Consider the following 27,768-nt stretch of genomic DNA (forward strand, 5'->3'; position numbering starts at 1 on the left):
TTAAGAGTAAGCGTATTGCATTAGATTAGTAAAAGTTATAAAATTGATTCTTATCGATACTATTTCCTTTTTTTATAAAAGATTTTTTCAGAAGGTATTTTTTATTTTTCTTAAATTAAAATAATATATAAGATTGTTTTCCGCTTTCAATTTTAGAAATAATACTTAAAAAAACATATTGCTAAATTTATTGTTATTATTATTTATATATAAACATAAAATGATGTAAGTTTAGAAATATATAATATATAAATATTAATAATGTTAAAAGAGTAGAAATATAATTTTTCTTATAAGTCTAGATGCTCAGTGGTGAGCCTTAGCTGTGTACCAAAGTATATTAAAATACTAATACCTACCGATAAGAATGCAGGCGGTTTGGTTTGCCAGATCCTTATATTTGCCGTTCGTATGCAAGCTTAGCATAGAAGCAAATAAAACTTTCTTTCAATTACACCTGTGATAGCAGCCTTGCAGTTGTGCCTCTCGACTGCTATTACAACTATATAAGATCACTTAAGCGACCGAATTGCCAGCTTCGGTTACTTGTATCCTTTTAGAATATAGCCTAGTAATGTAGTGGTCCGCCAGCGCCATGACAGTAATAGTAGTAATAGTAGTAATAGTAGTAATAGTAGTAATAGTAGTAATAGTAGTAATAGTAGTAATAGTAGTAATAGTAGTAATAGTAGTAATAGTAGTAATAGTAGTAATAGTAGTAATAGTAGTAATAGTAGTAATAGTAGTAATAGTAGTAATAGTAGTAATAGTAGTAATAGTAGTAATAGTAGTAATAGTAGTAATAGTAGTAATAGTAGTAATAGTAGTAATAGTAGTAATAGTAGTAATAGTAGTAATAGTAGTAATAGTAGTAATAGTAGTAATAGTAGTAATAGTAGTAATAGTAGTAATAGTAGTAATAGTAGTAATAGTAGTAATAGTAGTAATAGTAATAATACTAATAATATAAAAATGTTTATTTAAAAGAAGTTTAAAAGTGTGTAGGAGAAACGCAAGTAAACAAAAGTATAAATATTCTAATTTTTTAATTATTTTTTGGTTTAATAATTCTACTAGTAGTAATAGATATGATCGAAATTAAGTAGTATCCAATAACTCTAGAGTCTAGCGTATAATACTTATATTTCTTTATAAATTACATCTAATTCTATTACAAATAACAGAAATCGTTTTTCTAAATAACTTTAAGTAAAAATTAATGTTGCACAAAATTATATAAATAAATAATAATATTATTATATAGTATTATATCAATACATTTGTCTTTATTCGGTATTGTATTTGATTGCCAGTCGCTAATAGACTCTATATTACGCAAAATCTTTTCCAACATTTTAAATATTTTATCGAACGGGAGCGGAGAGCCGTGAAAACGAACCTGGCGCTTGGCGTTGCAGGGGGTGTGGTACGTACTAAAGTGTCGACGCTTTACGCAAAGCCGCAGGCAGGGCAGGTAAGGGACGATACGATGCCCTGGATGATCAAGGGCAGCAGATCTTTGGCCTTGATCTAATCCAGCAGATCACCCCTTCTCTGAGCCTTCTTCAGCGGGGCCTGGAATATCGGGCCCGCCGATCTTTGGAAAACCCGTACCGAGAAAGCAGAACATGCGAATCTGTCAAACAAAAAAACGGCACTTCGCTCATCGTGTTTCCTCAAAACCACCTGAATCCGATTTTGCAGGAGCTGATGTTAGTAGACATCGAACATGTTATTGATCAAGCAGTCAGTATCTTATCATCTCTCACTAAGGGTGAGCTTCTCACTCACCTCAGCCTGATGCAGAAACAAAACAAAGGCTTCGATCATTGTTGCATGCAGCGTTATCCAAGCGGCTAAGGTTCGCAAAGGCCAAGGTGGCAATCTCATCTGATCACAGTCACAGTCTATCAATGATACTATCAGGGTCAACCGGTGAGGTTAATCGCTGTGAGTGAACGCGTATTCCCTGGTGGGAAAATGTGATAGCCAGTCAGTTGTAAAAGTACTCGCCCTAAAGCCAATGCTATTTTCAAACCAGATCCTTTCACAGCAGTATTACTGACACTGCAGTTCAACAGAAAATTGGTGCGCCCTCCTCTTTCACCGAACGCAGTCGCTGAGATGGAGATCATTAAGATGGCTCCCTGCGTGCGCTTCTTGGGGGAGTCATCAACACCCACTACACCCTTGGCGGCAACACAGCATAATGGAAGGAGAACCGTGATGACCTGCTGTTGAAATATCGCCTCTCAAAAGTCTGCACAAATTCCTGGTGCAAGTAGTGTGCTTACCGAACCAGAAACTCTCGTCTCACTACACTACACTAGCTTCGATGCAACAGATATCCAGCCCGATATCTATCGGGGTCGTTCAATTCCCTTTATTGCCGGTGACCGGCAAAACGGAGAAAGGGCAGGACGAGCAAAAGATCGCTTTTCATTAAGATTACCATGTGCGAGCCATATTCCCCATGTCATGCACACTGGCATGCGACGAAACGGATAGGTATGTCTTTTTCCTCCTTCTCTTTCTTCTCCTCTTCTGTTTCCTGGGCAGACCATACAACATGCTTGTATGCTGTGCATATACACCACCAACACTGCTACCCCCTCTACCTACTAACTCTCGTCTCCGCTTCGCCAGACATTACTGGCAAAGCAGTGAAAGATTTGTAAAAAAGAGGGTTGTCTCGGTTGCTCATCCAATAAATTGTGCGGGAGAGATGTCCGGGACCAGTCTCAACAGAAAAAAGAAGGGAAAAAAAGGCAGAAAAGCATAACATACCTAGCGTTCTGGTTGACCCCTTTTTTTTTCTTACCCCTCTTTCTAAGTTCTTTCTTGGTGGATGACATTTATGTTTCTACGATAACGACAGCAGCTCGGCAGGTGCTCGGCTAGCCAATGCTATAAGCGCATTTGCGCCTTTTGTCCTCCATAAACTAGATGCGGAAAAAAGGGTGTGATTGAAGGAAAAGTATTCAATGGCGCAGAATGGAATGAATGGGGTGTTCGGGATGCCAGACTTGGCTTTCCAGGGACCTCCTGTAGTAAGATCCCGTTTTTGTAAGTGTAGTGCAGTCCAGGAAAAATAGGTAAGGGTTGCAAACCATCATGTAAGGGTTATCTTGGCAGTGAGCGTCTGATAGGGAACAGAACGGATGAAACGGATAGAATATTGGATGGGGAATCTCCAAATGTTGACACTCGAATGTCGGATTGGCATGCTTGCATCTAGTGTACGTATCCCGTCCAACCCATAGGAAAGCCCAGGTAACTTTTGCTACCTGCTTACAAGTTTTTAGAAGAGAGTTCTCGATCTACAATTGAGGAACCCTTCGTGCAGACTTTACGAACACATCAGAAACACTTCGCTCGGCATAGCCATAGCCATGGCTATAGGAAAGGTCCAAGAGACGGGAACTGCGTAGAAGAAGATAACTTCTATTCTACGGCAGGCAAAAAAGAGGTACAGTAGGTGTGATGACGCTCCCCTGGCTCCCTTGGTTTTCCGCTACATGTAACGCCCCACGTAGATCTCGATGATGGAGTGACAGTGAAACGAAACTTGTTCGCAGGAGCCGAGCCGAACAGATAGTTTACACAACAAGCGAAAAAAAAAAAAAAAAAAAAAGAGAACCAGTTGTTACGGGGAACGGCTCGGCTTGGGCGGCTTCGTTGCAAAGAGACAAGCAGGGGAGGACGGCAGGAATTGTGCACCTTCCTTCTACTAGAATACTTGCTCGGTACTTACTAATGTCAAGTCAAATGTAATGTGGGAAAGAGCGAAAAAGGCCATGCCTTGCAAAAAGAGAGCAAAAAGAAGGAAAGGGATCCATCAGAGATCGAGATGAGCTTCTCGAAGAAGAACCAGTCAGTCCGGTCAGTCCCCGCTTCCCAATTCCCCAAAAGGATCATCGGCCGCACAAGGCACAAGGCACACGGCACACGCAACTAAACTACAAGGAACCCGGAATGCATCAAAATATGTACCCTCCTGCTGGCCTGCTGCACACTTGACCCCTTCTGACCCTTTTTCCCCCCTTCTCTTGTCTCCAACCCTTTTGACCCCTTCGTTTGACACCCTTGGACAAATGCTGTGAGACTTTTACGAGAGAAAATTTGCGAACACCGGGCAGCACACCACTTATTCATCGGGGTACCCAAGCTGACCGAGCAGGATGGTATTCTTGCGCTATGGCTCCTGTGGAACATGGCAATTTTCAAGAATACCATATGGACCTGCCGGCCTATGGGGAGTCTATGCACCAATATGGAAGATGATCAACCATTTTTTCGTTCAACAACTTCCCGTCCCGCAAAGCTCAAGAGCAAGGCGAGCAAGGTAAAAAAAGCAGGGTCAATGCGGGGCCCCTACTTATTCTATGGCAGTTTGTTTTTCGGTTTTTTGGGGTTTGCTTTCTATCTTTTTTTCCATCCTATTTTTTACCTTGTGTTTTTCCCTTTGTTGCTGGCAGTGGACTGTCATTTCTCGTTACAGGGACTTCAGGGACTATAGATAAGAGATAAGAGAAGCTCCCCTCTGAGTCCATTTGCCCTTTCCTCTCAATCATGTATGTGTTGCAGGCCAACGACACCCTTACCACTTCGTAAGAGACCCCCTGAACCTACATGGCACGATAAGATGATTCCTTACTTTCTACGTTCGTGGTCATACTGACCGATAAATATGTCGTGACACAACCGGTCTGGGGTCTGCAGCTTACTGGATTAAAAGACAACAAGACAAGCAGCGGCAGGCGCAACTGTTGTTTAGGTAAGGACCGCCGGTACTTCTGCGTGTCTTTGCTTTTGTGTGTGCTTGAAAAACATGCCAGGTGAGTGAGTGTCAGACGCACACACGCACGCACGCCCGATTGTCAGACATGATCATGCCGAGGGGAACCATACCGTATACCTACATATCTCAACTCGGGCCGTTCGTTCTTCGGGATCCAGGTGTGCCGAGTTAAATGAGACGGGTACCGTTCTTGTTCAAGGACATAATATGGGAATGCGAAAGTCCCCGGGTTTTCGCGTAGATTCGCCACCAGTTGTGGTGCATGAGGCAGATGGCTCATCCCATCTCCTATGCTTTGGTTGAGGTTGACAGCAGGACATCAACTGCAAGACGATCAGATCGTGAATGCACAGCAACATTGTCAGAAACACGGAGGAAAGGCGTGGCCACGAATGGAATGGGATGACTTCCCTGAACATTTTCCTAGCAAAATAGCTCCCCAAACGCCCAATCCGCGATATAACAATGATCTAAAATGACATGAGTTGTGAAGCTCAGCCGAGCCGTTCTTGGCTCAGATCTCACTTCAGCGTGAATGAGTGATCAATCACCCGTCCCGACGTATTGAGATTGGAAACAGGGTTTGATTGCCGGTGTGTGCGCTTTCATCCACCGGTTTGTTCACCTTCTCTGAGTACGACGATCACTTCGTCGCTCCGGTATCTTGTCTCTTGGCTGCGGGCAATGCAGGCTTCTTGAATTCACCACCACCACCCGAGTTGCCAACCTGGGTAAATGTACCACCCTTGAACCAGCGATCCTCATCTGCTTTGCGCTTCCTGCTCAGCTCGGACTGAACCTTTGGATCAACGAGTTCCAGGCCTTGCATGGGTGTAAACGCCAACGACGATACCGTACCGGCCGTGGCACTGCCGACCGTGGTACCGACGCCTGATGTCCGCAAGCCCTTGCTGGCAGCCAGACTGATGTTACCGATGCCGCTGCCGCCGGCGGTAAGTCCTCTGAGAGATGATGCAGCGCCGCCATTGAGCGAGCTGGCACCACCCCAGCCCTTGCTCTTCGCACTGAGCTTGGCACGCGTGCGCTGGTCGATTTGCGTGACCCGCAGACGTCCATCGTCGCGCTGACCGATCATGCCCATGCCGGCAGTGGAATCGCCTTGACCATAACCAACTTCATTTTCCTCCTTGCCAAATGCCATGCGGTTCTGAGCCTTGCGCAGCTCCGTCATGGCCGTAGCCTCCTTGGCTTTACGAGCTCGTCGGCCACCACGCTTCCTGCTCGGCTTGTCGTCGGGTGCCGGGAGAGCGCGCGCGCCCTTGCTGTTCGGCTTTTGCTGCAGCTTATCCAGGCGGTCCAGGCACTCGTCCTTCAGTCGCTCGCCTTCTGATCCATCCCTGAACTGGTGGAAGCAGTCGGTGCGCGCGCACATGACAATCTTGTTGGCAAACATCTTCATCGCCTGCTTCTTCAGGTCTGTTGGGATCCCACGAACGATGTCTGACTGATAGATGAAACCCTGCTGTCTGATACCGACGTTGGTAGCGAGAGCAGAGCTTGTCTGCTTCTTAGAACCCCAAGCCGGGAGGTTGCAGGCCGGGGTTTTGGAAAGACCAGTAAGACCACCAGCCTGGTTGAGGAGCTGTGCTGCTGTGAGGGACCCAATGAGAGCCGTCAAGTTCGGCGCGAAAATGTTCATGCGAGACTGTACGTACTCAGTGAGGGTCTTCTTGGCCTTGTCAAGCTCGACCACCATCAAGCACGCTTCTGTGACGCGCTGAACCTCCTCCTCGCCCAGAAATTGGCCTTTGGAAACCGTAGCTTCCACCGTGACAATCATCAGTGTTGGCCCATCCAGAACCGACTTGAGACTTAAACCCAAGGGGTTGTCGGTGGAAAGTTGGAGCGCCTTCATGCTCTCCGAGTCCATCGGAGAATTGCCCAGGATTGCAACGACCTTGCAGTATTCGATAGGGTTCGGTAATAGCGACTCGAGCGCGGCGAATCTGGCGGAGAAGTGGTCCCTCACAAACTTGTGGACAAGCGCCACCTCGCTGTCTATCAAAGTAGACAGCCTATTGGCGTTCGTCAAGAGGTTGTATTCCGGGTGGTCTTCGACATGGCCAAAATCGTTGGCCTGCGCGGGTTGTGCTTGGTAATGTGCGATTTTCTGCAACGTTCGATCCAGACTGTCAGGGCTATTGCTCAGAAAAGATGTAAACGCTTTTCCATGTTCAAAGGGAGCACCGCGAAGGGGTATTAGGGGACTAACCTCGAGTACTGGCTTCAGAGAATTCATAAGAGTAGCGACAGTTCGGACGTCCCGCACTCCTCCTAAGTGCATCTTCTCAACCTTCGCCTTTGCTTCCTCGGGATCTTCAACAGCATTTGAGTCGTCGGCTCCGACGCCACCCATAGCCTCGTCTTTATCTTCACCCTCACCCATGCCTTCATCCACGTCCTCATCGTTGAGTGGTACGTGTGCGTCGTCCACGCCTGAGTTTCCAGCCGGAACAACACCATCGTCTAGAAGACCATCGCCATACTCCTCGCCGCCGGCCTCGGAGCCAGAGTCCTCGAAGTCCTGGAGGAGCTCGTCGAGAGTAGAGGACATGTTCGCAAAACTGCTATCTGGGCAGGATATTCGGCGCTCGCTCGGATGGTTATCGGTTGATTTCGAAGAAAACAGATTGGATGTTGATATAAGCTGTCGTGCGCTTACGAAACGGGTGGGAAACGTTTCGCTGTGTTGTCGACTTGGGTTGTTTTTGGAAAGATTGGAGGCAAGAGACCGCGGCGTTGCATCACGGCCTAGACCTGCGCGAGTGGCTTCTTGCCTGCCCGTTGCCCCTGTACACAGTGCGCTTTGACTCTCTTGCGCTGAGATGTACTTCTAGTTTGCTTGACATTGCCCCCTCGGCAGATATTATACAGCCTTATCCAGCGGCTTCTATGGGTCTTACAGGGCAATCTGCCCGCTAAAGCAAGGAAAAGGGCTTAACTTGGAGCAAGTGCCTACACTGTGCAACTTTCAGCCACGGTCCATCAATCGCAACGCGTCCTTGTCCTGGCTGGCTGTTGTTGCGTCAAGGTCCGAAATCTCATCAAGAACTAGACCCTACAACACCACACCAGCTTCGTCAGTTCGTCACTTGTTACGCCCATCACCACAATGGAGTCATCACGCGGCCCGCCAAGGGTGAAAAACAAGGCCCCGGCGCCTGTGCAGATTTCGGCCGAGCAGCTGTTGCGCGAGGCCGTCGACCGCCAGGAAGTCAACCTTCAGACTCCCACCCAGCGCTTCGCCGACCTCGAGGAGCTCAAGGAATACCAGGGTCGCAAGCGCAAGGAGTTTGAGGATTATGTGCGACGCAACCGAGTTCGTCTTTCGAATTGGCTCCAATATGCCCAATGGGAGCTAGAACAGAAGGAGTTTGCGAGAGCCCGATCTGTGTTCGAGCGCGCTCTGGACGTACATCCCAATAACACCCGTATGTTCATCCACTTGAGCTGTCTATGTGCGTCGTGGAAGCATCAGTTACTAACTCGAGTACTTTCACAGAACTCTGGATCAGATACGTCCAAGCAGAGATCAAGAACCGCAACATCAACCATGCCCGCAATCTCCTGGACCGCGCCGTCACGCGGCTGCCCAGAGTCACATCTCTCTGGTACCAGTATCTCTACGTCATGGAGATGCTCGGCGACATTCCGGGCACCAGACAAGTCTTTGACCGATGGATGAAGTGGCACCCAGATGAGCAGGCGTGGAGTGCTTATATCCGTCTAGAGAAACGCTACGGCGAGTTCGACAGGGCAAGGGAGATCTTCAGGGCCTTTACCGCCGTCCATCCCGAACCGAGGACGTGGCTTAAATGGGCCAAGTTCGAGGAGGAATACGGAACCAGCGACACGGTCCGCGAGGTCTTCCAGACCGCTATCCAGATGATTGCCGAAACACTGGGCGACGATGCCGTGGACGAAAGGATATTTATCGCCTTTGCCAGGTACGAGGCCCGTCTACGGGAGTATGAGCGGGCCCGTGCCATCTACAAGTTCGGCCTCGACAACCTGCCTCGGTCCAAGTCGATGACGCTACATGCCCACTACACCACATTCGAAAAGCAGTTTGGCGACAAAGAGGGCGTGGAGGACGTTATTCTCACCAAGAGGAGGAGGCTATACGAGGAGCAAGTGAAGAAGAACCCAAAGAACTACGACGTCTGGTTTGACTTTGCGCGGCTGGAGGAGAGCGGAGGAGACGTCGACCGGACCCGGGAAGTCTACGAGCGAGCCATTGCCCAAGTACCGCCAACCCAAGAGAAGCGACACTGGAGGCGATACATCTTCCTCTTCCTCTTCTACGCGATATGGGAGGAGAGAGAAACGAAGGATATCGAGCGAGCCCGCCAGATCTACGACACCTGTCTGAGCCTGATCCCCCACAAGAAGTTCACCTTTGCCAAGGTATGGGTTGCCAAGGCGCACTTCGAGATTCGCCAGGGCCAGCTAACGACAGCCCGCAAAACCCTCGGCCGCGCCATCGGCATGTGTCCCAAGGACAAGATCTTCAAGGAGTACATCCTCCTCGAACAGAAGCTCTACGAGTTTGAGCGCTGCCGCACCCTCTACGAGAAGCACGTCATGTACAACCCGGCCAACTGCCAAACATGGATCAAGTGGGCCGAGCTGGAGCGCGGTCTCGACGACCTCGAGCGCACCCGCGCCATCTTCGAGCTCGCTGCCTCACAGCCGATCCTGGACATGCCCGAGGTGGTATGGAAGGCGTACATCGACTTTGAGGAAGAAGAGGGCGAGTACGAGCGGACGCGCGCCCTGTATGAGCGCCTCCTCGAGAAGGCCGACCACCCCAAGGTCTGGATCAGCTACGCCCAGTTCGAAATCAACATTCCCGACGAATTGGAAGAAGAAGAAGAAGAAGAAGAAGAGACGGAGGAAGAGAAGCCGGTCAGCGAGGAGGCCAAGGCACGCGCGCGCAAGATCTTCGAGAGGGCGCACAAGAGCATGAAAGAGCGCGAGCTCAAGGCCGAGCGGGTGTCGCTGCTCAATGCCTGGTTGGCGTTTGAGAAGACGCACGGGTCGGCGGAGGATATCGAGAAGATTCAGAAACAGATGCCGAGGAAGACTAAGAAGAAGCGCAAATTGGAGGATGATACTTGGGAGGAATATGTCGACTACATCTTCCCGGCTGATGATCAGCAGACCAAGAACTTGTCGACCCTGTTGGCCATGGCGAATGCCTGGAAACAGCAAGCCGCAGGGGGTGCTGCTGGTGGCGGTGCTGGTGGTGATGAAGGGGCTCAGTGAGCGGGTGCTTTAGTGTAGGAGATAACAATACTATTTCCGTCTGTGGACAAAACGTCCGTGTTTTTTTTTTTTTGGAATATAAAAGCCCATATGTCACGAGTGCTTATCTCTACAAGGATGCTTACCTCTTATGTCCCTCTAAACTCCCGCCGCGTAGGACAACCAGACCATACTAGACAAGACGAAACGCCATATGCAATGACGAAACCTTGAGCGCCTTTCACTAACTGCTTGGCAGGTGATGTATTGTTGTGCACGATTGATTGCGACTTCGTATACGTTGGCTTACCTTCGGAAGGATTGGTTCCTCCTCGGTCGTCGAGTTTCACGGGGTCCTTAGCGTTAGTATTCTTTGCATCGCCGGCTCATTAGACATGGACGGTCTGCCCCGGTAGGTTAGAAGAGTTCAGAATTCAGGTTCCTTGTATATATCCAAGAACATGGAGGTAACTCTCTTTCTTCTCTCTCTATATATAGTATGGCCATATCTCATCATCAGAGGTATACATTTCGTTCATTTCGTTGTTTTTATATCATCATCCTTCTCGTTAAAAAAATCAGAAAATTCGTCGGGAAACATCATGAAACCCAACCACCCTCTTGTCATCATCATCGTAAGCAAGGAAATACAAACAAATTGGAAAAGAATCAGAAGAGGAATGGAAAACATCCAGCAGCCACGAACCGCCCCCTCCAGTGCTCTTCCGCTGACAAAGTATGGGGAAGAGGGTATTGAATGAGACAAATAGGGAGTGAACGATGGTAATAAGCGGCGAAGAATAAATGCCGAAGCCCGAACCGTGCGAGTGTAGGTTACCGACCTGCCGACGTAACCACAGGCGCATGCTTGATACCCAGCGAGCCCGCCAGCCAACCACACGCCAAGCATCGTGAGATCCAAAATCCGTGTGTGTGACTTGGGAACCAACCAACAACCCGTGCGGCGTATCTCCGTTTCCTGTACCATAGAAAGACCGCAAAACCCGAGCTGGCACCGGCAAGTCGGCCGTTCTCGGCATTGACCAACAACCGTTTTCCGATCGATTGTTTCGTTGTTGCAGTGCTTCGAGTGCGCGTCATTCTCACAGCTTCTGTCTGTCCGGCGACATTCCGACATCCGTGCCCGTTCAGTCGCACAACGCAAAAACCTGCTTACAACCCATGCCAAGGATCGCCACATTTCCCTGCATTCGGGCCTTTCCGTCTCTTTTTCGGTTCAGCTACGCAGCGGGGACTGCGGGCCGGACAGCAAGCATCTCGTGTATTTTCTTAGCGGCGGTGATCTGTTTTTCGCAAAAGCGGGAATTAGTCAACTGGTTAAAGCAATAGATTGGTAACTTTCATGTATGTGATAAAAAAGGGAAGTTTCGTGTCATCGTAACCAAAACGTGTTTGAAGTAACACAGCAGCAGCAGCACCACCGTAAGTAAGGCATCAGATCGAAAGCTCCCCCCGCCCTCTCCGATCCGTTTTTGCAACGCTCAGTGGTGGCCAGATCTCATGTCGGTACTTGAGGTACCAGGTAGTGAGATAGCAGAAGAAAGCGGAGTTGGATGTCGCGCAAGTGTAGGAAGCGCAAGTAACAGACGACAAAGCGGACAATGGCAAGTCTCGCCCCTCTCAAGTCCTGCCAGGAGTGTTTCCCGACGGAGGAGAGGGAGCGCGAGGCATGACGGCGCCGTATGGATTCCCATCAGTGTAATGGGGACCATCCTCCAGGTGTGTCGCCTTGGGCGGCGCTGAAGAGGACCAGTTGTCAGCCTTGCGTCTGCCGAAGTCGACAATGTCACCACGGCCGTCCCCGTCAAAGTCATTTGCCTGGTTTGCCATTGCCCGCAGTCTTTCGAGCCGTTTGCGGTGCCTCTCCTCTTTCTTCCTCTTCCACTCGCGCGTCTCGTGCATCACCTCGCGAGCCTCCTTCATCTCCGAGATGGCGCCCTTGATGCCCAGAGCCGCGATGCTGGCTGATGCGGCATCCTGCAGCACCGCTCTTTGCTTCAGCTTCTTGGCATCTTCCGGACTCAACTTCCCTTCCCTCACTGCCTTCTTACGTACGCCGTGCTTCTCCACGCTCTGGTAGATGTTGTAGGCAGCGTGGATGGTCGCCACAGCTGCCAAACCTGTAGTGATCATTTGCTTACCTCTCATTTTCTTGGTCCTCTTTCTGTCCTCATCTGAATCTCCCAGGTCGGATGAGGAGACTGATCCATCGCGTCTTCTCGCCACCGTTCCTCCTCCCCTTGAGTGACTGCGGCTACGACCGCTTCTGGAGCGCTCGTCGTCTGAGTAGTCTCGGTGCCGGCGTCCGCTTCGAGAAGAGTCTGCGTAGTCGTCGTAGTGTCTGCGGTCGTGGCGGTCGCGCTCATCGTCGTCTGGTCCGTTTCCAAGGCCTAGCTTGGCAAGGCCCTTGCGCGCTGAGTCGACGACGCTGCGGCTGCGACTGCGATGGCGTCTATCGCGTGAGCCATCGCGGCTGTCATACGAGTCCGTGCTCCGGCGTCGGGATCTAGATCGGTCGCTGAGCTTCTTGGCAGCGTATGTCCCGAGGCCGGCAGTCGCGATAGCGGCAAGCCCACCGGGACCCTTGGAGCCTGAGCGGGCACGAGATCGCGATCGAGAGCGACCGGTCTTCTCATCCTCCTCAATGTTCTTCTTTGAACCATTCAGCACACGGTTGCCAAGCAGGCCACCGATGACAGATTCGGCCAAACCAAGCTTGCTGCCCGCCTTGTCGCCCTTCATGGCAGCATCCACAGTAGCAGCACCCGCTGCGGCTGTAAGGATGCGCTTGGCCTTTTCTCCCTTCCATCCACCTGGCTCCTTAGAGACACGGAAGGCTTCGGTGGCACCAGCGATGAGGGAAGCCATGGCAGCCTTCTGGATCTTCTTGGCGGGATCGCCCCCGCGGGAGCGAGATCGCGAACGGCTGCTGCGACGACTCCTGACACTTCTAGTATCAGATCTATCATCTCTGCCGCTGCTGCCTCCCGCCAAGGCCTTCAAGGTGCTGCCAATACCAGCAGCGGCAAGGGCACTCTCGAGGAAGTTCTTGTGGCCCTTGTTGTCCTTGGCACTGACTTCGTCGTCGTTACGATACTCTAGTCTGCCATCACGTCCTCTAAGAACCAATGGGGCCTTCTTTTCCTTATGCTTGTTGTAGAAGTCCGCGCCTTGATAGCCCGCAAAAGCTCCAGCAGCACCGATAGCGGCCGAGGCAAGAACGTTGCGATGGACATCGGAACCATGGTCCTTGGCTTCCTTGCGGTCGTAGAGCTCCTTTCCACCAATGGCGATGGCGGCGCCGGCCAGCGCAGCGATAAGCTGCTCCTTGTTGCCCAACCGGGACTTCTTCTTCTCCTCTCGGTGGTCGTAGTCGTAGTCATAATCCCGGCCGGAACGGGACCGGTGATCATCGTGGTCGTCATAGTAGCCGGGATCGGCAGAGCGGGCGCGGCGCATATCCCGAGTAGAGTATCCGGGCGGAGGGAAGTCACGACGGATCTCCTCGACGGAATCCTCACGGGGGCGAGGAATCAAATCGTGGTTGACGTTGAGGTATTGGTCGGCAGCGCCGCCGGTGTACCGAGGGTCTCTGTCATCGCCGCGGCGCTCCTCGCGGTAGTAGCGTCTTGTGGAACGGGAGCGCTCCCGGGCCGGGTGATCATACGGGTCGTATGATGCCATGTCGAAGTATGTGGTGTTTTTGATCAGTGAGACAGTTGTCGTTTGTTTTTTTCTAGATGATTGTTCACAGATATGTTGGCGTTTTCTTGAAGTGGTGAAGAGCGGGGAAAGTGTTGGGAAGAGGAAGTAAGAGAAAAAAGTGGCGGGAATCCTGCGAGCTGGGCGACAGTAGTAGGGCCAAGCAATATATGGGAATGATGTAGATCCTCTTACTCGTCAGGTATGCCGGGCTGGTCAGGTCATATTCTTGGTAGGGCCCCGCGCAAAGTGGTATGGTAGAAGTGGGTGTACTGAGTACCTTTACGTAGCAGTCAACGATGGGCTGGCCCCGCTCCAGCTTCCTTGGAAACCTGACCTGCTGATGGTGTGGGTTTGACCTCGAGGCTCAGTACCTAACTTTTCCTCGTATCACACGACTTCAGGCGTTGTCTAACTTTTTGGCGTACATACGGCAATCAGACTGGTGATGTCTTTTGAGAAGTGAGAAGTCCAAAGTGACTCTTCAACTGAAATGAGATGAAAGCACAAACCAACCGGGGAAACGCCTTGGACATGAGATGAACATGTCGGCCTCCCCTCCTCAACCGAGGCAGTCGAGCCCTCTTCGGGCGCAGTCCGCAGACTGTGTGGTTGACTCGCTGGATGTGGGCGCCATGCTGTGCGACTGGGCAACGACGTGGGCGGACTGAATTCCTAGGGCGCGGCTTTCATGGCCTTGACGGCACTCTGTCGCACATCGAGCCCTGTCCTGCCAGTGATGCCCGTCTGCACCCAGCACCACCTTCTTGACCTTGTCGGTGGGACCGGGGCCCTATCGTCATCAGGGTCCAGAGTGGGCGGTCCTCGCCTTGTGGTTGGTGAGAAGAGCACGAGAGAAGACTGCGGATGGGCGGCTGAGCAGATGGCAGGCCCCACAGAAGACCAGGGGAGGAAACCGTCCAAGCCGACCTGACATGTTGAGACATCTATCTCAGGGCCGATGAGAAGATTGAATAAGAATCTTCATTCCTCTTTCGACGGAGACGTTGAAGTCAGAGTCATTCGCTCGGGTAGTCCGCTCATAGGTGTCCCCAAACATGACGACGATCGTTCGGATCTTTTTCCATGGCGAATGTCGATTCCTTCTTTGGGTGGGCCACCAACATTCCAAACTCCAAAGCTACCCCGCCATCGCACAAAGTCTCTGAGCTGACCGTATGGTAGTCTTACACTCAACCCTGACTCCGAACCACTGTCTCGCTGGGATAATCTTGCGCGCCATTTGTGGAAGACCTTTGACAGCTGGAAATATAACTGCCGTGCAATGGTTGGACTGACTCTCTCTCTCTCTGTCTCTGTCTCGAACTGCCAAGACCAAGCAAAAGTCAGCCAGCTGCCTCTCGGAACGAAGCGGGGCGAGGCAACGAGGAGGGACAAACTTTGAAGGCAATGACGCAGTGCCCTGGTGCTAGTGGTAGTGGTAGTATCAAGTACCTCGATGGCCCGAGTGGTTGGTGGGGTGGCGCAGTGTGTCCCCTGTGACAGCCCGTGATCAAGCAGACTCAAAGAGGTACACTACATGTTGAAAAGGTCGGGCAGCAATTGGTTGTATATCGATAAAAATACAGAATATAGACTTGGCAACTGAATAGACCGAATTTGATGCATTTGAGAAAGCTTCGGGCTCAAAGGAGTCACGTTTCCCGGATGGTTAGCAAAAGGTTCGCTTTGGCAGTGTTGTGGTTTGCGCTTTGTTCGTCAGTGAGATGATGTAATGCCCCGCTGACCCTTGCATATGCTACTGCGCGTTAGTGAGCTCTATGATGTTTCGTATTGTCAGGTACCGATCACTAACAGTGCCCTTCTGATGCTGGGCGTATCAAGACGTGGCCTCCTGTCAAACCTGCAAAGGAAACAACGCTCTTGAGGCTGCGGCAAGAACATCTTGCTTCGTGAGATTTGATATGCTACCTGCCTGTAAAGAAGGGACGAAGCTGGTGATGTTCGCGTTTGAAGACGCCATCAACTACTCTAGCCCTATCCATGCATCGAGGATGGCTAGTCGTTAGCAAAAGTCGACTTAATGGGGGCACATAACATTTTCAAAAGTCAGTCAACATCAGTCCAGGGCTGCTGGCGAGAAGTCAAACAGCCTCCCATAGTATCCAATTCTCCCTGGGGTGGTTGCTGAAAGTCTATGGTAGTAATTCAAACACAAAAAAAGGTCCATGGGTATATACTTAATGCTTTCCACCCCCTGCCCCCTTTCCAATACACACTGGGGCTGGCCGCATCGCACCAATAACCTAACCTAACCGCTTCCTCCCGATGTGGTTCATCGTCAGATCGACCGTTCCAAGCATCGAAGGATATTCTTCAGGTCCTTGGGTTTAGTAGTCCACTTCCCCACTCAATACCCAGCATGCGAATCATCCCCTTCCTCTTGGTCCCCCGGCTGCTGTCCCGGTTCCTTCGTCGGCGACCTCGAAGCCGACATCTCGCCTTCCTCCGGCTTACTCCTGTTCTTGTGGTAGTCATCCAAGTTTCTCAGACACCTAGTCGTATCACAAAACAGAGGGAGAAGAATGTTAGCCAGGCGGAAGCTCTGCCAACCGGTCTCCCAAGAAAGAAAGAAAGGAAGAAAGGAGAGAGAGGCAACTCACACTTTCATCTGAGGATCAACCTCCTCCCCCAACTTCTCCAGCTCCTCAATCATCTTCTGTCTCTCCTCCATGTGGACTGCCATGAACTCAACCAGCTTGTGTAGCAGCACGCCCTCGGACCGTTGCAGGTTTTCGCAGCCGGGTACAATCTTACTGACGGCTTCGAGGCCATTGCGGATTTGCGTTCGTCGCTTGTGCTCTGTTTTTGATGGGTCTTGTCAGTCTACTGCTGACCTTTTCTTAATTTCGAGCCATGCGCCAAGTCGAGTTTCGAGGTTGTTGGTAGAGCTATGATATGATGTGATATGGCATGCGGTAAGTAGGGGGTATGGAATTTGTTTGTAGTCTTGGAGGTGTTCATAAGTCTAAGTAGTAGGTTGTTCCTTTCCCCCAAGATGTAGCACGTACCGGATTGAATATGATTCTGTTTCTTTTCCTCCTCCGTCAACCGGGGTCTGTCATCGACCGTAACCATGGTAGCTGTTGAAGTCCAAGTCTCTGTAATCGATGATCCTGCTGTCTGTCGCAAATAAAACTTCGTGCTTTTTGCGAATATTGTTGGCAGCGCCTTTACGGAAATATTGCGATCGATTCCGAGCGCTCTGGGAACGGAATACAGCGAGCGTGTTGGCGATAACAAGGTACCTTACTAGAAGGAGGTGCGTAGTGTAGTAGTTCGGTCGAGGAGAGACGACATGGCTAGCGTAGGCGATTTCGTGACATGTGATCACGTTTTAAAAGTCCCTGGCCCCTGTTTGGAAGGACTGGTCGTCAGGGGAGGGGATGCCTTGCCCTATGATGTGTTCCGATGCTCAAGCACCTTGTCAGTCTTGGCGAGAGGGGGCGCCACCACCCACACGCACACATAGAGCAAATCCATATTTTAGCGATTTGGCTATTTTATATCGCTTTGTACAATGTAAATTCATTGTTTGACATTGAAATCTGGCCAAATCTAGTGCAAAACGTTGATATTATCATGATTTTAATTGTATATTTGTTTATTCAAGCGTTTATATTATGTACTCAGCTGTCGATATAAAGTATTATTTTAATACCCGCTAGAAGGTATTGATTGTAATGATGATTATAAATGGCGAGTACTTATGCGATATTAGTGGGATTGCTAAAGTCATTAAGAGGAGTGTTTGAAGATATAAATGTACTTTTAGCAGTGTTGGTAAGGTATTTTAATTGTTGCGGACCTTCTAAAATTCGCGAAAGTTTTGGATATAAGCACTGGAGGTATGTTTATATTATGTTACTCTTTTTATTATTATATAGGTAATTGATATCGCGAAGGAAATTATAAAGTTGTTTGTATTAAAATCTGATTTATACTTTGACGAAATTTGTATTTTAAAAAAAAAGCTTTCTAAACTTCGTTTTACTTATCGGACAATAACAATAACAGTAATGTAGCCTCCTCTATTAAATTGAATGCTTCCAAACCCACGGCCGTAGTTAAACCCCGCACCAGTTAAGCTGGCGTCGCTCTGATACCGCTTTAAACTTTAACTTCTACTCCTAAGCACACCTATTCTCAATTTATATAAATATAATTTACTATTATAGGATCGTATATAATCATCGGCTGTAACAACAGGCTTCCTACTATTAAAACCGCAGGTTATTAATAAAAGTAAAACTCGAGTAAAATAATAATAATAGCGAATTTAGCTCATAGCGGTTTATAACTAGCCTAATTACTAAAATCAGAAACCAGTAAGCAGGTTATGTATAAGAAATAATCAAATATATTACTATAAAAACGAAGCACCCTATCTCTCTTCATAGTATTACGTATATCGCCACTGTAAATTATAATCGTCTTATTAAAACTATAGTCTATAATAAGACGATCTCTGATAGCGAATATTTTAATACATTTAGTAGTATTAACAACAAAGAGGTAATAAAATTGTGCCTTTACTACCCTACCTAATATTATACTTTTATTATCTTGCTCAAATTTCAAATAATTAAACTACCCACAGCCGCGACCATATCTACAAAGTCGCTACTATCCTATTGCTATAGAGTAATAGTATACCTACTACTCTCTTCCGCAATCTTATAAATACCTTCATTACCAATCGAACCGCTATACGCTTCTAAACTCCTATTCTAATTAACACTTTTATTACTACTGCCCTAAAAATCCAATTATTGCAAAGGTCACAGACTCCCGGCAATAAAGAGCTCAAATATATTATGATCAATACTATATTTGAAGAGATTGAAAATAATATTGAAGAAGACCGTAACCAGGAAAGGCGTACCGGACACAAATCTTGTAGCACCGCGTACTAGAAACTCGCGCAAATATCAATATATAGTTTTGGTTTTAAATTCAAGAATTATGATAGAGCTATCGGATATCAAATATATTATACTCTAAGTAGCAGTAATACTTATTATAATTTTACAATTAAAACATTGGTAAGTAAATACGAACAATATTATTAAGGAAGATTATAATTACTAACTTATTGAGTAAAATGATACGAAAAATACTTAGTAATAAAGCTGCTACTTCTAGCTCTAACTCCAGTAATAATACTAGTAGCAGATATAAAGAAACCGGTAGTATACTAATTTATATTGGTATTATTAATCATATTAATAATAGTTATAGGAGTATTAATATAGAAAGTTTTCTGTACGTAATAACAAGAAGTCTATTATACTTCTACTCCTATTAATTATACTGATACTATGACAAGGACAGTGTTTTGAGCTTGGAACAGTAGTTCAATTCCGCTGATAAACTACTTTGGTCTCGAAGGCCTTCTTGATCCTTTCAACCTCTAGGGAAAGGCTGGGCTTTAAGGCCTTCTTATGCTAAAGGGAAACGGTACCTATTCAGTACGTACGGGTCCTTGTTACCTGAGGCTCCAAAGCACCTAGCGATCTGCATACATGTAGGTCTTTCTTATATGACACCAGGAGTATAGCATATTCCCGTATGACACCAGGAGTGTAGCATATGTCCGTGTGATACTAGGAGTGTGGCATATGTTCGTGTGACAGATACCCTCTATACTTACTACACTAATAGTATTTCCCTAGCTACTTATACTTTTTACTCTTCTACCCTCTTTCCTACTTAGTAAATAGTTCTATAGCTAATACAGCTGTAATGAATAATCATAACGTAATTACTCTCCCACTAATAAATAGGGTAATAACTATTAATTCAATGGTGAGCCCGCTTTTTAAATATTTTACTACCGCCTTCTATAAGTAATTGACTAACTGCAAAATTCTAATTACGTAGCGTACTAACACTCTTCTAATCTCCTTTATTATTACTACTACTACGTCTATTATACTCTTCGAAAAGCGAATAATTGTGCTACCATCGATTGCACTACTATCGATTGTACCACTGTCAATAACTCATAAAAAGAACGTCTCATGCCCTACGGAAGGCGGAAGTAGACGTTAAAAATAACAACAAAAAAATAACTCATAAAAAGAATGAAAAGCACAAATATAAAGAAAATAATAATATATATAAAGAAGCTATAAAATGATAAATCTTTCGTCTCCTTATATTATTAATTACTAAATTACATTCGTTGCTACCACCTCTCTTACCTTCCAGCCAATTAGTACAGAAGCTTATTGCTGAGTTCTTTAAAACCTTTTATAAAATTTACTATATTAAGAAATTTCTAATAATAATAGTATTAATAATATACAGAACTATCGCCACTTTAAAAAAGAATTTCACAATACGGCTATATCTACGGATATACTATCGCTCAAAAAGCAATTACCAAAATAATTCCAGCAGCTAAACTTCTTTACAAAACTTCCTCAAAAAAGAGCACAGAATACTAGCAACGTAATTAAACTATAGTAAATATACCTTCTCTCCCCTACATCTGAAAACCTAATTAAATAATATATTACTTAATGCTCTAAATTTACAATTTAATACTACTTTTAAAATAAGCATCGCTAAAATTTTCACTTCCATAGCGGGTAGTACTACTACTAGCGATTCTAGCGAGCAATGACCTGCCGAATAATTGAATTGGTTTATAAGTAAAAAGGAAGAGCTATAACATAATAATATTATTAAATAAATTAATCTATTTAATAGGTTTTATATCATTTACCATATTTCTAGCATTTTTAATATTCGTAATACTTACAATACATTTAATATTGCTGTATAGATAAATATACTTTTTATTATTCAATATAATCACTACTTCCCACCACTTCCTACTATCTCCTACTACTTCTCTTCTTATTGTTGGCCGGTTACATTACCTATCGCTTTATATTCAGCTATTTCATTAACTTATAATCTATTATAACTTTTATTTACATCGTTAACATACTCTATCGCCAACTTCAAATTTTTAAAGTAGCTACAAATCTATTACACCCTATACCTAATATCCTACGATAATTGCTTAAAAAAGATAGCGAACTCGTCGTTTAATAAGCTATTGCTACCCTCATTACAGTACACTCTTTTAAATTGCTGCTTCAAGTTGCTAAAGTATACTTCAATAGAATTAAACTCAGGATAATACAGTAGCAAATACTGTAATAAAACCCTCTTTTAACTATATATATATTAGAATTCAATACAAAAGTACTAATTGTCACAGTGCTAGCGGACCACTACACCACTAGGTCATGCTCCAAAAGGATACAAGTAACCAAAGCTAGCAGTTCGGTTGCTCAAGTGGTCTTATATAGTTTGTCCCGGAAGAGGCACCCAAGTGCATTCTGTGACACTAATTAGCGTTATCTATTATTAAAATAGGAAGGATAGCTCAGTTGGAAAGATCTGAGCTTAGTTTACCTTTAATGTCATCTGAAAGGTTGTAGGTTCGAATTCTGCCCCCCTCCCCCCCACTTCTATTCAGTTTTTAAAAAATCAGATAGACTCTTCTCCGCTTTCCTAGTTATAAGAGGCGTTAAAGATGATGTTGGTCTCACTTTAGTCCTTAGCTTATCTATAAGTACACGTGACTAGGCACGTGTAGAAATCTCTTCTTTGAGCTTAGTAATATGAGCTGCGGTATTACTAAGCTAACTAATAGAGGTTCTCGGAATTAGAACCTTAATAAATTCAATTGACCAATCGCTATTTCTTTTACCAAAAATTCTCAGCCTTACAACGTCTTACAGACAGCCGACCGGCCAATTAGCGGAGAAATCCAGTACCACGAGCAAGACCTCTCCTCTTCCACCTTTAAACCTCAAAGATAGGATAAAAGAAGAATCACTCGGCACATACTCGAGACAACTGAAGCGTAAGGTGGAAGGAGAAGGGGAGGGCAAGAGTCTTAGTATACCAGCCAATCAGAAGTAACGAAGTTTATTGGGACGAAAAAATGAGATATTGATAAGAACGGACGACAAACATTGAAGCAACCACGGCTCCCCGGGCTCCCCGGGCTCCCAAGGTAAGACGGGATGAAAGTTTAGATTTAGGATTACGGTTGAAAATGAAGAAGCTGAGGGTTTTCATCCAGTATTTAACACGGTTTTTCTCTTTGACTAAGAAAGGAAGCAGCACCACTTTCCCATCGGGTAGACTATATAAATAGTTCTAGCGTGATAAGACAATATATATATACCGATGCCCAGCCGTCGTCGCCGGTACGACTTATTATTTGATATAGGTGGAACGTAGTTGAAAAAATCATCATTCGTTCATTCAAGCCAATACCACTCGCTGCGGGTGATGGGTCAGTAATTACGTATATATAATAATTCTGTACATACCGATTTTTAAAAGTACGAAAAAATAGTGATGCTTTAAATTGTGTATGTAGGTCAGGCTAGATGCCAATTAATATGAGGTAGACAGGAACACCGTATCAATCAAAGGATACATTTACAAATACATAAGTACTCATGTTGCGTCAGGGAAATACCTAAAGTACGCTTTTAAACTCTAATGATACACAAGGTCCAGAAAACCGCCCAAACAAGAAAGAAGTGATAATGTACGCAGGGAGTCCAAAGATCGAAGATAACCCATCGCCCCTAGTTAGCTCCCTCAAAAATGCAAAATGAAGCATGTCACTATCCCTGTTTTTCTTTTCTTGTCGCACCACCTATGAACCCATGCCACGATCTTATCCCGGACCATTTTGTTCTAGGAACGAAAACAAAACGCTGGTCTGCTTCGCTCAAGTATGTCAGCGATGATTTTGCAGGTTAACGTCGGTCCATCACAGTAAAGAAATATCTGGTGTAAAACAAAACTTTTTCATGTTGATAAAAGAAGAGAAATTTAGAAAATGAAGAACCCCGCCGCTTTTCCCTTTTTTGAGTACCCGCGTGCAAGTATCGTTGACGTCTTTTAGAGATCCGAGAACGGAGTAAAAATACTACTCCCAAATTGGTGATGCAGAGCCACCAAGTGAATTCGCCCGAGGACACACAAGTTGAGCCCCCAGCCACATAAAGGTGAAGGGTTCCTCGCGACCGAAAAAAGGGAGAGCTGACTACCCAACCTCCTTTAGAGGCCATATTGGCATCGCGTAGACAGCGAAATTGAAAGAACCAGTGGCAGCATGTTCCTTTGTCGACGCTTCATCGCCAATCAAGCGACTTCAGAGATGGTACCCCAACTGAGTCGACAGAAACTCGCTTCCTATGTTCGTCGTGTTTTTCTTCTGCCGTATAAAATGTTCCACACCTCCCTTCGCTGTCGTCGTGGAAAAAAACAAAAACAAAACAAAACGCCATTTCCCAATGTTGAAATACGCATGTACCGACGAGTGTATCATTCGATTGTAGGATGAGCCAATGGAAGATGGACGGAACGGGAAAGGCATAGTATCCTCTTCGTGAGAGGCAGATGGTAGGCACTGTATGAGTAGTTTTATCAGCGGTCAAAAGCTGACCAGGACTGGAGAGCCATTTTCTCTTGGCAGAGGGAGAAGCCACGATCTAGAATCACCCTCAGCCCTGTACCCGACATGGCATCAGATCAGGTTTCGGCCTTGTACCCAACAAAGGCAAATTTAGGCAGACCCAGAGCGATCAGCCCTCAGTGCGTCCTGGAAATGGTGCTGGAGGAGCTCGGGGGCGGCGCGATCTTGAGGCCAAAGCTTCGGGATATCGTTGTTGAGCAGGATATTGTTGTAGTACTCAAGAAGATACTTCAGGCCCTGCTTGTTCGAGACCTCCTTTGACGCATCCTCAAGCGCCAGAGTACGGAACTCCGAGTACACCTTTTCATTGAAGTTCTTGAGGAGCAACTTCGACCAGAATTCGTAAAGGGTCTGCATCTCCTTGGGAGTCTCGCCACCGGTAGCCTTTTGATGCTGAGCAAGAGCAGCTTCGCGAACGGCGGGGTAGGGCTGGCGATCCATACGAACATTGGCAGACTCTGGGCTGTACTGATCAAGCCAGACCACAGTGTTCGCGCCATTCTCAACGGCCGCACCATTGGTGCCATTGCTTTGCTCGTGACCCGAACCACTGGACTCATAACCGGCCACAGCGGAGGCTTCGGAGGAGCTCTGACCTTCCTTGTCGTCATATGCAAGAATAACGACCATCTTCTCAACAGCGTTATCGGGAAGGTTGGTCAAGCTCTCGAGTGTAAGCGCAGCCACGGGGGGCGCGAACTCAGGAACACCCGCCGACAACTGCTGATGACCATTGACAGCAGAGCCGTTGGTGGCAGGGTGGTAGTGCGCGGGATTCACGTATCCGGCCTGGAACATATGACCCTCGGGGTAGCCGGCGTACGGGGCTGCCGCAGGGTAGTTCTGGGGAATTACGGGAGCACCGTAAGCGGCCATCGGATGATACGGGCTTTGGTAAGGAGTATAGTTCGTCGGTCCGTTGTGGCGGAGATGCTCGACGCGGTCTTCTTCCCGCAGAACAAACTTGGACCATGAATCCTTGCTGCGAAGTCGTTCAACGCCGTCTTCGCCAACGACATACTCAACCTTGTCGGAGAGAGAGCACGCGAAACGAAGAGACTCCTGATCCTGGCTAAGCTCGCGCATGCGCCTGAAGCTCGCAATCACGTCCAAGAACACCCAGCCGGAACCATCCATGTGTTTGCGAAGGTAGGTGTCCTTGCAAAGGTTCTCGAGCGAGAGATAGTACTCGACCTGGGCCTTGATAACAGGGATCATGGGATCGTAGACCGGATAGTACATATACGGCACAGGGTACTGAGGAACCGAGTATTCGTTGGGCTGAGCCATCCTCGGGGCGAAAGCGGGAGCAGATCCGTTGCGGCCAGCATTCTGGTTCGAGCCAGTCCACTTGCCTCTGCCTCTAGACGACTGACCGTAAGAGCCGGAGAACTGACCGGTATGCTGGGGCGGGGAGTTATGCTGGCGTGACTGGTAAGATGAGTGGCCATATTGACCGTTGCCGTTATAGCCAGACTGGTGAGAGCCAGAGGTGCCATTGTGACCGCCGCGACCGCGATATCCACCACGACCACGCTCGGGACGGCCTTCGCGGCCAGGGTACTGCTGGCCATTCACACCGTGATGAGCTGAGTCCTTGGCGAAGTCGGATCCCTTGTGATGACGCTCATGAGAACGGGAAGACGACGACGGTCCTGCCTCGGAGGTTGCCCCAGCCTCATTCTGTCCTTCCTTGACGGATGATCCCTTCTTGGTGGCATTCTGAAGGGATGTTAGGTTCTGACTACCATGAAGGGGGTGCGATGTGCGATGCACAGCAGAGTGGTGACGATTTGGACTTACAGTGGATGTCTCAGCTCCCGACTCGCGAGCTTGCTCGTTGTTCGCGGAAACCGACAGCTTGCGTGCATCCTTCGAGGAGGCTGCGTCGGCAGAGGTACGCTTGGAAGTATGAGATTGGTTGTTCGCGCGTGGGGGCATGTTGCCCTCACGAGGGCGGGATCCAGCACGCTTGTGTCCGTTGGGACCGCCGGTTGCTGGCGCCCTTTCGCTCTGCGAAGTGGCGTTTGAGCCATTGGTGGCGTTGGTATTATGCGGCCTTGTAGACCCTTGCTCACGACCACCCCGAGCTCCGCCTCGAGTCTTGGAACCGCGCGGTGGCAGCGGCGTGTTGAAGACGACGGTAGGCTGAATGTCAACAGCAACCCACGTCTTCTTCTTAGAAGATCCCGAATCCTCCTGAGATTCCTTTTCGGCAGTCTTTTCCTGAACCTTTTCCTTGGGGGCTTCGGTGCTGGTGCTGGCCGCAGACTTGGGGTCAGGCCACGAGGCGGCATCGGCCACTGGAGGCAAAGCAACCGCATTCTTGTCATCCTTATCCACACGCGCGCCCCGGGGACCATTCCTGCGCTGATGTTGATCGGCAGCTCTTGGGAGGTCGGCGGTCTTCTTGTGAGGCTTGTCTCCGTTCACGCCATTCACGGGCGTGCTTTGGCTCTCGCCGTCTTGCTTCTTGGCATCGGCGGAAGCATCATCGGAAGTAGGAGCAGGCGAGGTCTTCAGCTTGGCGGCCTGTGCTTCCTGTCGCTGCGCCCAAATGTTGACAGCGGGCAATGGAGCTTCAGAGAGAACGACCTTGGGCGCCTCCTTGACCTCCTTCTCCTCCTCGGCTTGTTGCTCATTCTGAGAATCTTTCTCACTGGCCCGGGCCTTCTTGCTCTTCCGGCCTTTCCTGCCGTCTGTGCTTTCATTTGACCGGGAGTGGCGGCTTACAGACCTGGAAATCTTGTCCTCCGACTTCTGCTGAGGCTGTGCTGGTGCCGCTTCATTCTCGCGAACGGTCTTAGTGGTCTCTTCGGTTGCTGGCGCGGCAGCGGACAAGGGCTCGGCATCCTGCTTCGACTGTTCGGCAGAGGGTTGAGTGGTCTTGCCGGCTTCGGAAGCCTCGGTGACCTCGGCCTCATTGGGGGTTACTGACGGTACGGCAGCGGCTGATGGCACATCGTCCTTGGTGCCCGGCTGAGTAGCAGCCTTACCCTTCGCGGCTTGCGCGTAGGAGAATGTTGTGGCCGACATTTTGGTTTTGGCGGGTGCGGGGCGTCAAGAAGTTGCAAGACGATGGATTGATCGAGGGGAAGCTCGGTCGATCGCGGGGAAACTTGGTGTCGGTCGCCTCGGCTAGACTGCTCACTGAGGCTGTCTGCGTTAATCGGATGTCCGGAGAAGGGCGAGATTTACCTCTCCTCTCTGACAATCTGCTGACGGCGCTGAGGCCTTTGACGATCTTGAGCGGCTACTCGATGTCGAGTTCTGCGGGGCAGTTGTTGCTAGAGTTGGACTCGGTTGGACGTTTTTGTCCCGATCGAAGTCTGAGAGAATGTAGAGGTTGCCGAAAACAAGGAGGGCGACCTTTGGTGAAGGTGTTTGGTGACTCGACAGCAAAATTCTTGCCGAATGCGCACGGGTACACGTTCGGAAGAGATCTCGCTTGCGGGGCGTCCAACAGATGTCAGAGCTGTCTGGGCCTCGAGAAGATGTTTCGAAGGTGCAGGCTGTTGACGATGGCGACCAAGGATGCAGACGAGGGCGAATCAACCAGGAGGGGAAGGAGAGCAGAGGAGAGCAGGTGATGGCACGCCTGGTGTCGAATGCGAAGGTGAATGTCTGCAGTCCTGCGGGCGTCCAATAACAGGTTGCTGGGTCCACAGAGAGATTTGAGATATAACCCTAAAGATGGCAGCCTCGGGATGCTGTCTGTAGGAGTAAGATTGGTAAGAAATGGGGTTGGGTTGCGCGGGGAGGGGAGAGGGTTGGTTAAGGGAAAAAAAACAAAAAGGAAAAAAAGTATTGGAGGGGGACTGCGGTGCCTTGCCAAATCGGACCGGCAACTGAGATTTGTGTGTGGAATAAATTTTTCTTCGGCTGCTGGGTGAAGTTCTGCAGTAGTAGTGGGGATGGACAAGGAAGGCCCGCCGCGTACCCGTACCGTTTATAACCCACGAGCAATGCTGCAATTGAAGTGCCAACCTATCCACTCACGCCGTCGTACGAGTCCTAATCGATTAGGTAGGTTTCGATCGGGTTACTGTGTTGCCTGAACATGGAAGAGTGAGCGAGGAGAATTGCCCGCAGCTGCTTGCCCTGGTGCCAAAATAACAGACGGGAGGGTTTGTGCGGGGAGGGGAAGGACGGGACGGAGGGGAATTGGAGGGGAGTCGTGCCACGGTTAATGCAGGCCCGTGTACAGGTACCAGCCACCGGCAACAAGCGATGTTGTGAGCCACCCAAGCACGGGGCAGCCCGGACCCGGACCAGAGGGATCCGGCACCCTGTAGGTAGAGGGGCACTTCAGTCAGTTTACAAGTGAAGGGGTTCGCGGGTTCGATGTTTCAAACTTCCAGCTTCCTCTTTCGAGTCATGGACACTGGTCGGGATTCCGATGAGCCATATCAAGGTATATATACCTCCGCAG

General features: G+C 48.3%; 5 protein-coding genes across 5 annotated transcripts; 1 reads left to right on the forward strand and 4 right to left on the reverse strand.

Moving 5' to 3' along the window:
- Positions 1-5,201: 5,201 nt before the first annotated feature.
- On the reverse strand, positions 5,202-7,538 carry SMAC4_04301 (uncharacterized protein). The gene is made up of 2 exons (XM_066090088.1): positions 7,035-7,538; positions 5,202-6,932 (listed from the first exon to the last, which is right to left on the reverse strand). The coding sequence occupies exons 1-2, from the start codon at positions 7,374-7,376 to the stop codon at positions 5,445-5,447; spliced, it is 1,830 nt and encodes a 609-aa protein (XP_065945623.1). The 5' UTR covers positions 7,377-7,538; the 3' UTR covers positions 5,202-5,444.
- Positions 7,539-7,733: 195 nt separating this feature from the next.
- SMAC4_04300 (uncharacterized protein) lies at positions 7,734-10,187 on the forward strand. The gene is made up of 2 exons (XM_003350948.2): positions 7,734-8,253; positions 8,325-10,187. Exons 1-2 carry the CDS (start codon positions 7,935-7,937, stop codon positions 10,088-10,090), a joined length of 2,085 nt encoding a protein of 694 aa, XP_003350996.1. The 5' UTR covers positions 7,734-7,934; the 3' UTR covers positions 10,091-10,187.
- Positions 10,188-11,710: 1,523 nt separating this feature from the next.
- Positions 11,711-13,774, reverse strand: SMAC4_04299 (uncharacterized protein; the record flags this gene model as incomplete). Its single annotated transcript, XM_066090087.1, has 1 exon — positions 11,711-13,774. The coding sequence occupies one exon, from the start codon at positions 13,772-13,774 to the stop codon at positions 11,711-11,713; it is 2,064 nt and encodes a 687-aa protein (XP_065945624.1).
- A 2,076-nt stretch (positions 13,775-15,850) lies between these two features.
- SMAC4_04298 (uncharacterized protein) lies at positions 15,851-17,160 on the reverse strand. Its single transcript, XM_003350946.2, has 3 exons — positions 16,825-17,160; positions 16,417-16,615; positions 15,851-16,308 (listed from the first exon to the last, which is right to left on the reverse strand). Exons 1-3 carry the CDS (start codon positions 16,889-16,891, stop codon positions 16,164-16,166), a joined length of 411 nt encoding a protein of 136 aa, XP_003350994.1. The 5' UTR covers positions 16,892-17,160; the 3' UTR covers positions 15,851-16,163.
- Positions 17,161-22,272: 5,112 nt separating this feature from the next.
- Positions 22,273-27,248, reverse strand: SMAC4_04297 (uncharacterized protein). The gene is made up of 3 exons (XM_003350945.2): positions 25,140-27,248; positions 23,784-25,058; positions 22,273-23,729 (listed from the first exon to the last, which is right to left on the reverse strand). Exons 1-3 carry the CDS (start codon positions 26,370-26,372, stop codon positions 23,427-23,429), a joined length of 2,811 nt encoding a protein of 936 aa, XP_003350993.2. The 5' UTR covers positions 26,373-27,248; the 3' UTR covers positions 22,273-23,426.
- Between the last annotated feature and the right edge of the window lie 520 nt (positions 27,249-27,768).

This window comes from Sordaria macrospora, chromosome 1 (assembly GCF_033870435.1).
Source record: "Sordaria macrospora chromosome 1, complete sequence".
Taxonomy (NCBI): Eukaryota; Fungi; Ascomycota; class Sordariomycetes; order Sordariales; family Sordariaceae; genus Sordaria; species Sordaria macrospora.